Here is a 16,449-nt window from a genome sequence, read left to right as displayed (position 1 = left end):
TGCCTCTCCGCGGCGGCTTTCAGCCTTATTAAGTCCCTTTTACGATAGTTTAACCAAGCATTTTCAAGAATAGCCAAGAGGTTCACTATTTTTAAAATTTAATTGGAATATGGTTGCTTTACAGTATTGGGGGTTCTCTCTTGAATTACCCCTTTTGCAGCCTCTCCCACGCGCGGCAACACCCGTTCCCACCGGGGTTGCCTAACTTTCCCCGGCCCCACGTCCAGATACCGGCCGCATCAGCCTGGGGGGCAGGCAGCGCCGGTCAGATGCCCGCACTAGGCTCGTCGGGCTGCGGGGGCCCCGCGGACTCCACCTCCTCCTGCCCCGCGTCAGGGACAGCCGGGGTGACCGGGGTGACGGGCTCGGGGCTCGGCGCGTTGGGCGGCAGTGCTGGCGCTGGAGCCGGGAGCTCAGGGACTAGCTCCTTGTCCAGACAGAAGACCGGCTCTCTCTTGGGCAGAATAAAGGCCAGAGGCTCCTGGACGACGCTGACGTTCACATGCCCCAGGTTTCCGTACTTGGAGAGCTGAGTGGGTGGAATGCCTGACCCAGAAGGTAAAGAACATAAGTGAAAAAAGCGTTTAATAAGTTTAAATATTTATGTGTCACAAGGGGAAAAAACCCAAAATACTTATTGGGAGTAACGAACACAGTTACCACATTTCAGTACAGTAAGTCACCTTTGTGACAGGGGACAGGGAGCTGTGCCGTAAAGCCAGACTGTGAACGTAATCGGAACAGCTCAGTGCAGGGCGGATGGAGATAGACAGTGCCAGGAGAGCCAGGACAGGCACCGGCTTCCCCGGACAGGGCCAAAGAGAAGCTGGGGGAGCCAAGAGCAGCCACTCTGCTGGTGGGACCACTGCCCACTGCTCTCCCACATGCCCTTCACCGCACAGAGACAGTGGACAAAGGGATACGAAGGCAAATTACAAAAAAATACTTCATAAACACCGTCTATAAGCATTCATGGCAGTGGAATCATAGTGGTTTTTTGTGATTGGCTTCTTTCACTTAGCCAGATATAAACATATTGAATGAGTCTACTGATAAGAAACGTCCAGAAAGGGAGAATCTACTGCAACAGAAAGTAGGTTAGTAGTTGCCAGGGGTTAAGGGTGGGATTAGAGACTTCCCTGGTGACTCAGACGGTAAAGCGTCTGTCTTCAATGTGGGAGACCCGGGTTCGATCCTGGGTCAGCAAGTTCCCTGGGTAAGGAAAAGGCAACCCACTCCAGTACTCTTCCCTGGGAAATCCAATGGACGGAGGAGCCTGGTGTCCATGGGGTCCCAAAGAGTCGGACACGGCTGAGCGACTTCACTCACTCACTCAAGGGTGGGATTGGGGAATGAACACCAGGGATCTTTGGGATGATGGACATGTTCTAAAGTTAGATGATACCAATGGTTGCACACACCTCTGTACATTTTTACTAAAAACTCTGAATTTTAAAAATAGGTAAGTTATTTAGTATGTGAATTATGTCAGTAAAATAGTTTTAAAAATCTTATCTTCTCATTTCTTACCTAAGGTCTGTGCTATCTGAGCTGGAGGAAAAAGGACTTGGAGACAGCGATTTAAGTAAGGAACAAGGTCTTCCAGGAAGACAGTGCAGAACTGGACAAAGAGCTCTTGCTCCCCACTGCTGAAGGCAGCCTCTTCCGCACGATGGAAGGCCAGGATTACTTTAGTTACCTAGGAGAAAAGGGCACCACCAATTACCTGTTAATCTATCCCCATCAGCAGTGACAAAGATGTGCAGCCCTCAAGTTTTCCAAAAGAACAGTCTTTCCAAACAGTACATCATTATCTTGTTTAAATTCACAATTGTGGTCAGTCTTCACAATTCTGTTACTTCAATGATGTATTTCTTACTCAACTAGTTTTATTATTGGTGCAGTTTCCAATTCCAGTGCAGGAACATCATGAAATACACAGAATACATCATTTTTGGCTCCCATGGGAGATGGACTAGAACTCTGATGGATCCAGGAAAATACCAGCGTTTTACTGAGTAAGGCCTCTGACGTTCCAGAATGCTAGAACCACTAGAAAATTGTAAAGGAGAAGGAAAACAGAGCTGGAAAAGAACATACATTATTTTCACATACAAAGAACATTCACTATTTCCACATACAAATAACAGAGCAAGCCTAGCTAACATTACAGACAGCTGTGACAGGGTTAAGAGCAGAGACTCTGGGAAATTGCCTGGTGGTTCAGTGGTTAGGATGCCGAGGGCCTGGGTTCAATCCCTGGTCACAAGCTGCAATGTACTGCCAAACAAACAAGTAAATAACAGAGCCTCTGGTGCTAGATGTTCTGGGCTCTAGTTCCAGCTGTGTACTCAGTGCTTCTGTGGCCTCTAAGTGATTATTAAGCCCTCTGTGTCTGATAGTTCGCTCATCTATAAAGCAGAGCCAGCAGAAGGACCTAACCTCATAGAGTTGTGAGGATAAAGGCTGAATATGTATAAAGTATGATGATCTATGTGACATGAGGTAAGCTCTAGATGGATATTAGGTAATTACTATTATCTGAATTTCACTGACCCTATAAAGTTTCATTGCTCATGCTTTCTTGCTGTTTCTTACCGGAGGACATCAACAGAAAGACTTGATGCAACCACGTCACAACTGCCACCTGGCTGACAGGGACTATAAGATGCCATCAATTATAAGAAGCACCTCAACATCTAAAGATTTAATGTTTAAAAATGTGCACCATACTCGGATATTAGTGGGATCGGTAGTGTTACTTATATTAGGCAGAATTCTAAGATGGCTCTTGTGATCCCCACCTCCTGGTACCCACTCCCTTGTGTTTTCTCCTCCTCCTTGAGCACAGGCAGAACCAATAGGATATGGCAAAGGTGAAGGATTCTGCAGTTTTCATTAACATCCCAAATCGGCTGACTGTGAATTAATGAAAAAGGAAGTTATCCTGGGTGGGCCTGACTTAATTAGATGAGCCTCTTAAAAAGAGGACTGAGGAAGAGACTCAGGCAGGAGAGATGCTCTCCCACTGGCTCTGAAGAATCAAAAGCTGTGAACTGCTCATGGAGTGGGGTGGTCTCTAGGAGCTGAGGGCCTCAGTCCTACAACTGTAAGGAATAGGAATACGCCACCGTGAATGAACCTGAAAGGAGGGGATCCTGAGACCCAGATGAGTCCACGGTCGGTCGGGCCAACAACTCGACTGCAACCTTGTGAGCAGGTCAGCCCAGTTATACTGTGCCTGGACTCCTGACCCACAGAAATCGAGACATGATAAATATGTATTGTTTCTGCTATGTTTGTGTGAGTTTGTCATGCAGCAACAGAAAACCAATACATCACTGAAAAATTACTACAAGTGAGCCACTTCACGAAGGAGGACTAAGCAGACCTTTTCAACTAGAAAAACCTCTAAAACCACACTAAACCTAAGTCAACAGACACCGTCACACAGACTGGTGTATTACAAAAGTCGCCACCTGTAACGAAAGGAGCGCCCCCACCGCCCCCCCGACCCCCCGCCCCGGCAAAAAAAAAAAAAGGAGGCCCCAGTAGAGAGCCAACAGTCTGCGCTCACCTTGTCAAGGGCGTCCTCCAGGGCCCTGGTCACCTCCTGCGCCAGGGCCACAGGGCAGCAGAGGCGCAGATCATTGAAAGCGACCAGAATGCTGTTGAGGAAGCAGGCAAGGGGCGGGAAGTCTAAGAGCACCATGGGCGGCTGCAGCGTCCCTGGCTGAGTGACTGGAGCAGCAGCCGGCAGGGCACTGCTGCCCAGGACGGCTGGAGTCGAGATGAGGGTGTAAGAGTTCATTTCATCCTGGAACTTCTCGACAGCCTCCTGAATTGCTTTCTGGAAAGTGCTGATAGCCACCTGCTGGAAAACAGGCACCAACTGACCCCGGAAATCAGCCCCTACTCGACTGAAGGACAGCCCAAAGTACATGCACTGGCCCAGCAGAGAGTCCAGACGGCTGCCAATCCCTCGGTTAAGGTCGGTCTCCAGCACCTGCAGGAACTGTGAGACTTTCTGCAGCACCCAGCCATGGAAGATGGCACTCTCATTCACCATGTGTTCACCCGTGGCAGGAGGCAGCAGAGGGTCCTCATCTGAGAAGATGGCACGGTACTGGGTGATAATATCAAAGAGATGGACACGGCAGGCCTCGATGGTTTTTGTGATGTGGAAATAGGGATCATCATTGGGGATGGCAGTCAGGATGGAACGGAGCCAAGCATCTCGGGCCTGAAGAAACTTGACCCTCAGCTCAGCCTCGGTGAAGACATCCATTTGCCGTAGAAAGCCAATGACACGGAGGCAGGCAGGGAGCTGGATGTTGGTCCTCAGTTGTTGGATCAGCTGGCTCAGCATCAGCTGCATGGACTGGCGCACTTCGTTCACAATGCCCTGACAACACAGGGTGAGTCAGTACGTTGGGGAAGACACTCCCCACAATCCATTCCACTAGCCCTGAATATTGCCAATCAATATTCCCACTGCTGTCCTGATGTATGAGACAGACCTCCTACAACTGATGCATCCAGGCTCACCAACAAAGATTTGGTTCACTGTGGCCTACAGGCCCCGCCTGGTTCTCCTGCCCTCACCTGCGTCCTAACGCTCTCCCCTTGCTCACCGCATACCAGCCAGAATGGCTGTCTTGTTTACTTCTAAACACTCCCAACTTCTTCTCTCCTTAGCCTGCTATACTTGGTTGGACACTTTCTGGTTTGGTGTCTCCCTACATCATCATGTGGCTGGCTTCTCATAATCTGGATCTCAGCTTAAATGTTACTTCTCTAGAAAAGCCTTTCCTGACCACTCTTCCTGGAGCAACCCACCTAGTTTTCTAGCCCGCTCCCTGGCGTATTTCACTATCTGAAAGGATATTATTTATTTGCCAGTTAACAGCTTATAGTCACACAAGGCACAGCCTTGCCTTTGTTCACACTACTTCCCCAGCACCTAGATCACTGTCTGGCCCGTGGTTAATATTTATCAATTGACTGAATAATGAATGTATGTTTTATGAGCAAGCCTGCTTGCCTTGCAGTAACTGATGTGAAATATGCAAGGAGTTTCCCCAAGATTTATGCCTAAAGGGTCAGTGATGACCACAGAATTACTGACCATAAGAACATCGGTTTGAGTCTTCTCTGGGCAAGTTGGCTACCTGGATGACAGGGATGGAGGAGTATTTCCTTTCTAGTCGGCGTACATAGGCTGCCAGCTCCAGGGCCTCTTCATAATAGCTGTTCCGGACACAGGTGTCCATGAGCTGAGGGATCTCCAGGATTTCCAGGATTTCTGTGTGCCGGTTTAGAGTCAGGGTGTTCATCCGGCGATTGGAACTGATCTCCTCAGCCTCTTTCACAAAATTCCTAGCAAGTCAGGAGAACATTTGGTAGTTCACTACTGTGCATCCAGTTACCAAGCACTTACTATGAACTGACACCAGGCTAGACGATTAATGTAATCTAATCTTCACACCAAACTCATCAGGTACTTTTATCCCAGAGATTTTAAGCAACTTGTCTAAGATCACACAACTAGTAAGTGATTAAAAAAAAAAAAAAGATTTCAATCCAGATATGCCACTTAACAAGCCATGGCAAGGTACTTAAGTCTCTCTGAACTGTTTCTTCATTAGTAAAATAGTACTATGACCCATCTCATAAGGACGTGAGGATTAAATGAGTTGATGGGTGTAAACCATTTAACACAGAATCTGATATGGAGTAAATGTTCCTTTAATAACAGCTGTTCTTATTTGCGTGATGCCCCTAGTAGCTTTGAACTACAACCTAATCCTCAAGTTCCCCCAGCCTCTTAATCTTCTCTGCTGTTGTCCAACCTTAGTTCCTGCTACAGTCTCCCTTCTCTGTAACTGCAGAGGCCTGCTTTGTGAAGCCCCCTCTCTATTCTAGAGAACTGGAAGAATATGAAAGCTATTCTCAAATATTGAAAGACTCTAAAGAAAACACTTTTCTCATGAAAGGCCGGAAGGCAGAATTAGGGATTATGAAGGAGAGAGGCAGAATATGGTTCAAAAAGGAAGTTTGGTGGGGTTTTTGTGGGGTTTTTTGAGTATTACTGCTCCCAAATGGGATTTCCCCGTCAGTCTCCTGTCAATGAAAGTTTTGGATCAGATGATCTCTGAAAGCTATCGTTATGTACGTGTGTGTTGTGTATATGTGTGATGTGTGTATGTTTACGTAAATATGCACATATATTAAACTGACAGTTGTAGGGTGTTAATTATGATATGTCAGACCCAATGATAAGTGCTTTGTATGCATTCCATTTAGTGCTCACAACAGCCCTATAAGAGGGACGTGCTTGCTGGGTTCCAATTCTGACTTCGAAACATCCTGGGGCGGTCTCAACTTCCTTATACACAAAATGGGAATGGCGTACCTACCTCGAAGGCTGCTGTGATGCTTAAAAAGATTAATAAAATGCTCACAGGAGAAGCTGGAATATGGTAAGCACTAAGTGTTAAGTACTTCTATCATCATAAAGACAGCTATTACAGTTATTAGAAGCCCCTCTAGCTCCGGGCCCGTCGCACCTGCAGCTCTGTTGGAAGCTGGGCAAGCGGTCGAGCAGGCGGCCGAGCGACTCCTCCACATCCCCAAAGAGGCGGTGGATGCGCTCGGTGCACTCGGCGCCGCGGATGAAGGTCTTGTAGTTGGCGAAGGCCAAGTCGCGCGTCTGCTGCAGCAGCTGCGCTCGCTCCTCGGCCAGGCGCTCGGGCTCCCGCCGCAGCCGCTCCAGTCCTGAGCCACTCAACTCCCTGAGATAGCGTCCCACGTCAGGCCGCTCACGCCACTGGGCCTCCGGAAAGCGGTCCCGGAACAGCGATGCCAGGAGCCCTTCATCCTCCACCTCCCCGAGAGCAGCCGCGGTGGCTGTCGTCGTGGCCGAGGCCGTAGTTGAAGATGGGATAGTCGCCGTCGCCGCCATCTTTTCGGCAACAGCGTCACTTCCTCTCCCGTCCAGGGAGGGCGCTGACTTTCTTATCTAGAACCGGAAGCGGCGGGGGGGGGGGCGGTCACGGTCTCTATGGTTTCTCGTCAGGCCGGCTTTCTTTTCCCGAGAGTCCTCCAGACTACGGGGCGCTAGCGTGGGGAACGATTAGAAAGCAGCTAGAGAGGCCGGCTTTGGGGTTGCCAAGGAGAGCCCGGCGGCTGGGCTTCCGTTTCCGCTAACTGAGGCACGAGGATCCGGCGTTGCAACCCAGCGGGAAAATGAGGCCGCTTACTGAAGAGGAGACCCGAGTAATGTTTGAGAAGATAGCAAAATAGTAAGAGCGCTGGAGCAGAAGAGGGAGTGTGTGGTTGGCGGGGACGGGCGTGGGTGGGGCGGGGGTCGCGGTGCGTGGACGACTCCGGGCGCGGTCTCCAGTCCTCATTTTTCTCTCAGCATCGGGGAGAATCTTCAGCTGCTGGTCGACAGGCCCGACGGCACCTACTGTTTCAGGCTGCACAACGACCGGGTGTACTACGTGAGGTGAGGCGGCGCGGGGCCAGGTAGGCAGCGTGGAGTGGGTTCGGGCCTGGGTCCCACCGTACTCCCTCACCTCCTCTTTCCCTATCCCTTCAGTGAGAAGATTTTGAAGTTGGCCGCCAATATCTCCGGTGACAAGCTGGTGTCGTTGGGGACGTGTTTCGGAAAATTCACCAAGACTCATAAGTTTCGGTTGCATATCACGGCTCTGGATTACCTAGCACCCTATGCCAAGGTTTGTAGGGTGGTTTCAGCTCGCCGCTAGGCATGGAGTCAGTGTAGGCTGAGGGCCACGTCAGAACGCAGAATTAGGCACATCTGCTATGCAGCGGAGTTGCTGACCGTGCCTAGGGTCAGTGCCAGCACCTGAAGCTGTACATCTGCTACCTGGGCGTCGTTGGGGCTGGGGGCTAGGAGCTAACCCTGTGGGGCTGCGTAGTGGTCTTATCTCCAGCAAAAATGGAAAAGCCTATGCAGACGCAGCTCGAGACTGAAAAGCAAATAGGTGGCTATGAAGAGGAGCCCATTGGGGTACAGAAAAAGAGCTGTTAAACGTTTAGCCCATGGGAGAAATTGAAGAGTTGAGGAAAGAATCTCTTGGTAGTTCTCGTCATAGAGTGAACGGTTTAAGGGAAACAGGCCTCTTTCCCTGAAAATTCATATGACAAAATAAATGATGTGTGGAAATAACAATCACTATGTTTTGTACCTCCAACTGACATAGTATTATAGGTCAAGGTACTTCAGTTTTGAGGTCACAGAGTCGGGCACGACTGAGCAACTGAATATACACATACACGCACATAATTCAATGTCAAAGTAAGAAAAGCTTAGTTCATAAGAAGAATAAACCACAGACGTGGTAGCTAGCTGATCTACAAGGGTGTAACTGTTAGCATTTTTATGTCTTTTGGGTTTAATTCTTTTTCTTCTAGTATAAAGTGTGGATAAAACCTGGAGCAGAGCAGTCCTTTCTGTATGGGAACCATGTGCTGAAATCTGGACTTGGGCGAATCACTGAAAACACTTCTCAGTACCAGGGAGTCGTGGTGTACTCCATGGCAGATGTCCCTCTGGTGAGTAGAGATGGTGGCTGTTAAATAATCAAGTATCTTTTCTTTCAAGAAGAATGTGTTTTCAGTCTGCTCTTGAGAGGCTAAATTCTTGGCACCTTTTGAATTCTTCAAAAAACTGTATTTTTTCGTCTTTGTTGTTTCCAGACCTCAATGCGTATTTATTGAATGACTTGAGTGAATCAGTGTCTCTTCTTTTGAATCCCAGGGTTTTGGGGTGGCAGCAAAGTCCACACAAGACTGCAGGAAAGTAGACCCCATGGCGATTGTGGTATTTCATCAAGCAGACATTGGGGAATATGTGCGACATGAAGAGACATTGACTTAAAGCAAAATCGTCGCAAGGACTTGTGGCTGTGTGGAAGGGCCTAGTTTTGTTTCCTGTGTCTCTGTAGGCGCCACCGTCATGTTGAATTTTTGTCAACACTGTGACCTCTTCAGGGACTTCTTAGTTTAATATTCTCTTTATCACCGACAAATGCAGGCTGGATTCTTACTATGCAGAAATGACTTAAAAATGGGGTTTTGGATCTTTGTGATTGTGACTCAATAGATTACTGTTTTATATTTGAATCAGAGGGCTTCTTGTTTGAGTAACAGGTTCTAAATTGTTGGAACTGAGGACAAGAATAGCTTGTTATTGTTATCTGTGATAACACTTTTCCAAACACATGATAAGGACATAATGAATTTTCTTAACTATTTATTAATATTATGAAAAATAGATATTGCCATATCAAAATAGTAGGTCATGTTTGGGATTTTACAAATGAAATATAGATAAAATAGTAAGGGCAGTTTATTCTGTGGCTTTTCTATATGATAGGTGCTGTGTGGTATGGAAGAAAAAACTCTGATTCAAACACCATTTCTCACATTTACCAGCTATATGGCCTTAGATGAGTCATTAAACTTCAATAAGCTTCATTTCCTTCTTCTTTGAAAATACCTTACCCATCTTCCTAAGAATAGTTTTTAAAATTTAGAATTATGATTGTAAAGCACCTAACACAACGCTTGGCAAATGATGGTGTTGAATACATGCTAAGACTTGTTTTTGTAACACTTATACTGAGTATTTCTGTTACTAAGAATAGGATATTATGAACATAATTTGATTATATTACCTTGGTTTTAGCAAGCGGTTTTCTTGATCTTTTTCTTGAATGGTATGATCCCCGGCTGAATGTTATTTTTATCACCTTGATTTCTATTATAAATCTTTTGGTTTTTTAATTCAATTTTTTTTCTTGAAGTATAGTTGATGTACAATATTGTGTTTCAGGTGTACAGCAGAGTGATTCATTTATATGTATATTCTTATAAATCTTTAATTACCTCACTGGATTGGACAAAAAGCACTAATCAGAGACCCTGCAATAATAATTCAGCTCTTCCGTCCTCCCCCATGCCTTCCAAAATTACTTTTAGAATTATTATTTTTTAGCAAAAAAGCATATCATAGAAAAAATTTAACTCCCTGTATTGTAGTTTCTTTCGGAGAAGGCAGTGGCACCCCACTTCCAGTACTCTTGCCTGGAAAATCCCATTGACGGAGGAGCCTGTTAGGCTGCAGTCCATGGGGTTGCTAAGAGTCGGTTTGACTGAGCCACTTCACTTTCACTTTTCACTTTGACGCATTGGAGAAGGAAATGGCAACCCACTCCAGTGTTCTTGCCTGGAGAATCCCAGGGACGGGGGAGCCTGGTGGGCTGCAGTCTATGGGGTCACACAGAGTCGGACACGACTGAAGTGACTTAGCATAGCATTGTAGTTTCCTTAGTGCATATACTGCTTATTTTAAATTCCGAAGATGACATCTCTAAAAAGAAAGCATTTTTCAGTTATAGCAAAGCACTCTACAACTCCTGTTTTAGTATGCAACATATAAACCCCAGTTTATATATTTTTGTCCCATTTGTTTCAACTCTTCTCTCTTCCAAGGTTCTCTGTTAATTTCTAAATAGATATAGTGAAGGTTAAGAGATTGCAATATGATGGGCAGTATTTTGATGATAGCATTTAGTGCATACTTTAGAAATAATCAGTGTCAGAACTTAACACATTTTATTATTTTATTGCTGTTTTGCCTGTGTAGATGAGAGCCATAGAGTACAACTTTCTAAAATTGATTTTTTCCCCAACTTTACAAAGATTTGACAAAGCTTGTGCCCAGAAGGAAAGAGCTAGGGCACTGTAGTCATTTGAGGTTAGCATCTTGGCTTCTGTGTTTCTGTAGTCATTGGGGTATTGAAGAGACGCTTCAAGAAATACAGCTGCAGGATCCCAGAAAGAACAATGACAAGGCTCTGGGCTGTTGACCACCAATTCACATAGTTATAGTTTGATTGGAGAAGGAAAAAGTCAGCTGTTTTTCTCATGCGAGCGAAGTTGTAGTGTCGCCACATGTGAAAGATATTGTAATGCACCTTTCGTGTGCTCTCCTGTGGGACAGAAAGTGAAATACAGAAAGGGTTCCTTTTTACCTCTCATCTAGCCTCGCCTGGGCACCCACCAGCACTAACCTCCTATATTCACGTGATTTTATGATATGTAAAAGTTGGCTATTGAGGGTGCAGAACAAAAAAAAATGGGCTATTGGAGTTGTTGGTAAATGGCTAGTTTTGTTGTATATGAAAAAATTACCTGGATGTCAGTTTTTTAAAAATAATTTTTACAATGAAAAACTTCAGTGCTGAAACCAGAAAGCTCTTCCAGAGTATGTCTAGATGTAGACATATACTCAGCACATCAATGATTTCTGGGCAGTGTCTTCTGTTCTTTGTATATGGTAGAAGATAAGAGCCTGCAAATTTTTTACTGAAGGGCCGGACAGTAAATATTCTAGGCTTTGAAAGCCATACAGTCTCTGTTGCGGTTACTAAACTCTGCCACTGTGGCACAAAAGCAGCCACGGACATGTGCCCAGTTAGCTGTCCCCCAGTATCTTCAGGGAGGTTGGTCCCAGGACCTGCAGAGGATGCTCTGGTCCCATTGTCAGCCCTCCATATCTTCAGATTCTCTACTTGCAGATACAGAGGGGGACCAACTGTAATTGTCAAATGAGCATTGTTTTGTTCCAGTAAAACTTGACTTACAAAAACTGGGCTTTTGTGCATCAGGGAGACTGTCAAGAAAGTGGAGAGAGATCCCAAACAGTGGGATAAAATACTGTATTGGCTGAAAAGTTTTTCTGGAAGATAGGCTAGAAAATCCTGAACAAGCTTTTTTGGCCAACTCAATATTTGCAAACCATATATCTGATAAAGGACTGTTATCTAGAATATATAAAGGACTCTTAGAACTCCACCATTTAAAAAAACTAGATTTTAAGATGGACAAAGGATTTGAATAGATATTTTTCTGAAGTAGATATACAAAAGGCCAGAAAACACATGGAAAAATGTTCAGTGTCATTAGTCATTGGAGACACAACTCAAAAACCACAAGATACCACTTACACCCACTAGATTGCTATAACAAAGACAATAACACATTGGCAAGGATATAGAGAAATTGTAGCTCTCAACAGACACTGCTGGTGGGATGTAAAATGTGTTACCCACAGTGGAAAAGAGCAGTTCCTCATTGAAGTTAAAAAGTTATCATACTAGCAGAGTATACCACTTTTATGTGTACAGAAATAGAAGTATGTTCATACAAAAATCTATATGCAGGTGCTCACAGCAGCATTATTTATGATAGCCAAGAAGTGGAAATAACCCAGATGCCTACCAGCTGATAAGAAACAAAATACATTGCATATATACAATAGAATATTATTCATCCAGGAAAAGGAATGAAGTACTAACACATGCTACAATGTGGCTGAACCTTGAAAACATGCTCAATGAAAGAAGCCAAACACAAAAGGCCACACTGTATGAGTCCCCTCATGTGAAATGTACAGAAGAGGCAAATCTGTAGAAACAGGAAATAGATTAGTGAGGGATTACCCAGGACTAGGGGGGCATGGAGAACAGAGAGTGAATAACAGGCATGCAGTTTATTTTTGGAGTGATGAAACTTCTGGAATTAGATGCTGGTAATGGTTGCAGGACTTTGTAAACCACTAAACTGTACACTAAAAGTGGTGTATTATATCTAAATTAAAAGGCTGCGAGCCATTATTTGCTGATGCCTGGTAGAGGCATCAAGTGAGGAATTTCAAGAGCTCCAAGTCACAAAATTAAAGGCTTCAAATCTTTTCGCCTGTTTGGTTTCTACCCAAATGAGCTTTTACTAGTATGATATTATTCCCACTAATTCTAATCTTTCCTCCAAATTTAAACTTAGTTTCCATGGATGTTTCTCTCCCATGGAACAGTTACCTCAATTGCATCCAGAGTATCATTCAGTTGTTTTCTTTCATTCTCTTTGTGGTGCATCTCAGGCCCCTCATAGAAGACTCCAAAGTTGAGGTATACTTGGACGGAAGCAAAGCGATTTTGCTGGTTTGCTAGACAAAGCTGATAAAAACCTGTACAAATTCCGAGATCATTACCAAGTTCTTGATCTCCTACCCTCCGGCCCTCTAAATTTCCCTGGAGATAACTGTTCTCCAAAATTAAATGTGCTACTATAGACAAAACTGCAAAGATTCAGTTTTTGACGTGGAAGATCCTACCTGAAATGTATTTTACTAAATACTATAATGTTTTGCCAGATTTTAGTAACTTGAGCTCTGTATTGGATAGAAAACGTTTTCATCTTTTTCAACCTGTAATTCTCACATCTTCTAAGCTATTTCTAACCACAAGCATATTAAGAGCATATTGTTTGCCTGCTTGTACACCATTAGAGCTGGGATATCATCTTGATCTTGAAAGTAGGAAAAAGATGGATGCTGTATGAATGAAAGAAGCTATCCAGGAGTGACTTCCTGCAAGGTGGTTTGTATGGGGGCTGCTGGTTTGGGGTATGTACTGATGCTTATTCTCAACTGAGGTCGCCTCCTGCACGTGGCGGTGGGGGAGCAGTGGGGAGGAGCAGGGTTCGAAAGATGTGGCAGGGTATTTGATCGTCTTAAGCGACTGGAAGGCACTACTGGCATATCGGGGCCAAGATGTTAAATAATAATGCTGATACCCTGTGCTGTGAACTGAAGGATTGTCTTATGTACCTGTTGAGAAATACTGTCTTTTTTTGTGCACCTGGCTGGTACAGAGAACAGTTCATACTGACTAGTGCTGTCCGGAGTGAGGACAGGCTCGATCTGACTGTGGGAATTTTATGGCGACTGGAGAAGTGCTTTGTTGTAGAATGTGGATATTTGTCATGGCCATGCATTTTCCTTATATTCTGAGTCTGCTTTTTGGTAACTGGCTCAAGTTGTTCCGATGACTGGGGTACTATCCCATAATAAATTTATTAATTGTAATTCTGTATCATAAATGGATCTGCCTGTTTTGATCACTTTCCCATAATCTGGTTCACTGGAGATGATGAAATAAAATCGAGCTTCTGGAGCCCAATCAAGGACATCTGATTAATGTCCTTGGCCATTGGCAGTCTACAGGAAATCTGGTTTCTGGTTTTCAAGGTTAATTTTTTTCCCCTACTGTTTCACCATCCATATGTGGAAAAGTCAGGGCTTTTGCATCTCAGTACTTATTAATTTCAATATTTCCTCATTATTTTCCCAATTTCAAAGAAATACATGATTATTACAATAGCTGTGAGAATGAAAACAGACCTGTCTCGTGGGTAGAGAAGTTAATCTGTCCCCGAACATTCTTAGAGGTCTCTATAAGGAAACCCTGTGGGGTATGTGCAGTGGCAGCAACATGCCGGTCATGTGACATTCCTATTGTCCGCTGAACCTGCCGAGACACATTAAAGAGGGAGGAAAGCCCGTGCTACATCATCAGGAAGCTAACTGAATGGTAAGATTGACATCCAGTGACCATCAGTACGGTGGTTCTCAGTCAGGGGTGGTACTGCCCAACCCCCACCTTGAATTTGGGTCGAGGTATCGCATTGATGTTGCATGCGAGTAGGGGAGGGCCGGGAGGCAGCAATGCTGAACATCCTGCCATGTTAGAAACAGTAAGCAAGACAAAGAATTGTCCAAAATGCCAGTAGCACCTGGTGAGAAAACGTGTCTCAGACCTTGAATCTGGCCATGTAGTTCTTGGCTGAACTCAACTTGGTTTTGACGTCCCCAGTGGTATACCAGACTTGGGCTTTTTTGATACTTGACAGCAAGTAAGGCATTCAATAGGCACTTGTCTCCAAGCTGGACAAGCCCAGGCTGTGAGCTGTGTGGTAGCTACTATTCTATTATTAATTCAGAGATAAGGAAAATCTCTGATAAGTTAGTATAAAATGAATTTTAAGTTACATTGGCATAAGACTAATATAGTTTTTTAATATGTAAACAAAATTTAGAAAGTTAATAGGTTTCCAAGGTAAAGAACAAAGGAAATGAACCAACTAAGTTACTGGTGAGCAAGACCATCCTTGGGCACAGCATGGATTAAAGTACTTGGCTTAAAGTATTTAAGCAACAGGACTGATTACATAGAGAAACCTTGAGTCGGTGATTCTTCAATTTGTGGGAATTACCCCTAAAGGCAAGAGAGTAATATTGTTTCCCCAACTTCATAAACTGAAGCGTCTTTGAAATCTCTGGGTCTGTCTCCAAAGTCCGTGTGATTTTTTTTGTTCAGCTTGGTACCATATCCATATTATTTTAATATTTAAAAAATGGACTCTTTCTTTCCCCTCTCATCTCCAAATTCAAGTAAATGTGATGATTCTCTCTCCAGGAAGAGGCACCCAGTTTGTCCCATGACTTCGGGCACACTGCCACAGCCCCAAATTTGAGAAACCAAGCCATATGTTTTAGTGATTATTCATCTATCAAGTTTCCATTTAACTGCAGACCCATTTCACTAACAGGTGGGGAGTCATAGCATAATAAAGACAACTAGAACCTTGTGTTTATTTAAAACCTGACCCCCTTTATAAAAGGAAATGAACAAACAAGAAAAACAAGTCCCCAGTATGACCACGTACCCACCTCATAACTGAAATAGAAGTAGCCAGTCTGGTGGGCAAATTGCCAGAAGCATTCTGTGCCTCCTGGAGGGATCACAATGGCAAAGTCGTGTTGATCTGCTCCACGGAAGAGGGACTGGTCCCCAGTGCCACTAAGGGGTTCTGTCTTCTGGCTCCTAGCAGAGCTCACTAGGTTCAGAACAACCAGTCCAGCCACAAAAAGCAAAGGGAACATGCTGCTCCCTGGAGACTCCTGTGTGTGCAGCCCAGTGGAATCAAGCAGTTTAGTGTATGTACTGTTGAACCAAGCACGGAATCAAGCAATTTAGACCACTGCTGGGGTAATGATTAACTCCACAAGTAACACTTAGGCCAGTCTCAGGGCCACGCATAAGATATTCCAGAATAGAATTGGCATGATACCCACATTTGGCTCACAGGAAGAATTTTTGCTTTAACATCGAAAACTCAGTGGCTTACCAAACCTATTTAATGGGTTTCTACATAGACTATTACTTCAGAAGAGCGATTTCCACCCTTCCTTTGGGCTGTCATTTTTCAGTTTTTACCTGTTGGGAATAAACATTAAGCAGGTTTATTTCCAACTATTTGAATGTATGGACTTATTTCTCAGTACACAGTCGCTGGGAGATTTTTTTTATTCATATCAAATTGTTAGATGATACCTGTTGCTCCTGTAAGATACAAGGGGCAAAACCTGTTTCAGGACTTCTTTCTGCCCAGTGCTACAGCATAGGAGAGCAAAGCACAGCATGGAAGTGTGTAGAAACATTTAAATGGATGAAGAGTGAGCAAGAGACAGTGGTCAAACTCCTCCAGCTAACCCTCCTCATTCTGCTACCATCC

At 44.6% G+C, this 16,449-nt stretch overlaps 3 protein-coding genes across 5 annotated transcripts in view; 1 reads left to right on the top strand and 2 right to left on the bottom strand.

Moving 5' to 3' along the window:
* Positions 1–81: 81 nt before the first annotated feature.
* On the bottom strand, positions 82–7,000 carry COG8 (component of oligomeric golgi complex 8). Its single transcript, XM_027516131.1, has 5 exons — positions 6,570–7,000; positions 5,172–5,379; positions 3,578–4,405; positions 1,531–1,699; positions 82–546 (listed from the first exon to the last, which is right to left on the bottom strand). Exons 1-5 carry the CDS (start codon positions 6,962–6,964, stop codon positions 266–268), a joined length of 1,881 nt encoding a protein of 626 aa, XP_027371932.1. The 5' UTR covers positions 6,965–7,000; the 3' UTR covers positions 82–265.
* Positions 7,001–7,101: 101 nt separating this feature from the next.
* NIP7 (NIP7, nucleolar pre-rRNA processing protein) overlaps positions 7,102–16,449 on the top strand; it is a 66,596-nt gene continuing 57,248 nt past the window's right edge. For 2 of the 3 annotated variants that reach the window (XR_003506557.1, XM_027516142.1), the window contains exons 1-4: positions 7,102–7,304; positions 7,424–7,510; positions 7,604–7,742; positions 8,443–8,583. Coding sequence is in view for 2 of the 3 variants with exons in the window: in XM_027516142.1 (XP_027371943.1) it covers positions 7,249–7,304; positions 7,424–7,510; positions 7,604–7,742; positions 8,443–8,583 (423 nt within the window). In the remaining variant the exon portion in view is untranslated. Of the gene's footprint in view, positions 7,305–7,423; positions 7,511–7,603; positions 7,743–8,442; positions 8,584–8,788; positions 13,975–16,449 lie in introns of those variants that run through there. The other variant, XM_027516143.1, reaches the window with a different exon arrangement.
* On the bottom strand, positions 10,638–15,876 carry TMED6 (transmembrane p24 trafficking protein 6). Its single transcript, XM_027516140.1, has 4 exons — positions 15,605–15,876; positions 14,276–14,402; positions 12,912–13,060; positions 10,638–11,024 (listed from the first exon to the last, which is right to left on the bottom strand). The coding sequence occupies exons 1-4, from the start codon at positions 15,815–15,817 to the stop codon at positions 10,791–10,793; spliced, it is 723 nt and encodes a 240-aa protein (XP_027371941.1). The 5' UTR covers positions 15,818–15,876; the 3' UTR covers positions 10,638–10,790.

The sequence above is a fragment of the Bos indicus x Bos taurus genome, chromosome 18 (genome assembly GCF_003369695.1).
Source record: "Bos indicus x Bos taurus breed Angus x Brahman F1 hybrid chromosome 18, Bos_hybrid_MaternalHap_v2.0, whole genome shotgun sequence".
Classification (NCBI taxonomy): domain Eukaryota; kingdom Metazoa; phylum Chordata; class Mammalia; order Artiodactyla; family Bovidae; genus Bos; species Bos indicus x Bos taurus.
Note: the sequence above shows the minus strand (reverse complement) of the source record. Positions and strands in the feature narration are given on the sequence as shown.

Bases quoted from the DNA above. Each gene is read 5' to 3' on its own strand.
- TMED6 (XM_027516140.1), bottom strand. From the start codon at position 15,817: ATGTTCCCTTTGCTTTTTGTGGCTGGACTGGTTGTTCTGAACCTAGTG. The intron at 14,403-15,604 runs GTGGGTACGTGG...GTGTCTCGGCAG, and splicing joins ACTTCTATTTCAGTTATGAG to GTTCAGCGGACAATAGGAAT. The intron at 11,025-12,911 runs GTAACTGTTCCA...TCTGTCCCACAG, and splicing joins ATACTCTGGATGCAATTGAG to GAGAGCACACGAAAGGTGCA.
- COG8 (XM_027516131.1), bottom strand. From the start codon at position 6,964: ATGGCGGCGACGGCGACTATCCCATCTTCAACTACGGCCTCGGCCACG. The intron at 4,406-5,171 runs GTAGCCAACTTG...CTGTGTTGTCAG, and splicing joins CCTCCATCCCTGTCATCCAG to GGCATTGTGAACGAAGTGCG. The intron at 1,700-3,577 runs GTGAGCGCAGAC...CTTTTCTCCTAG, and splicing joins TGGAGGACGCCCTTGACAAG to GTAACTAAAGTAATCCTGGC.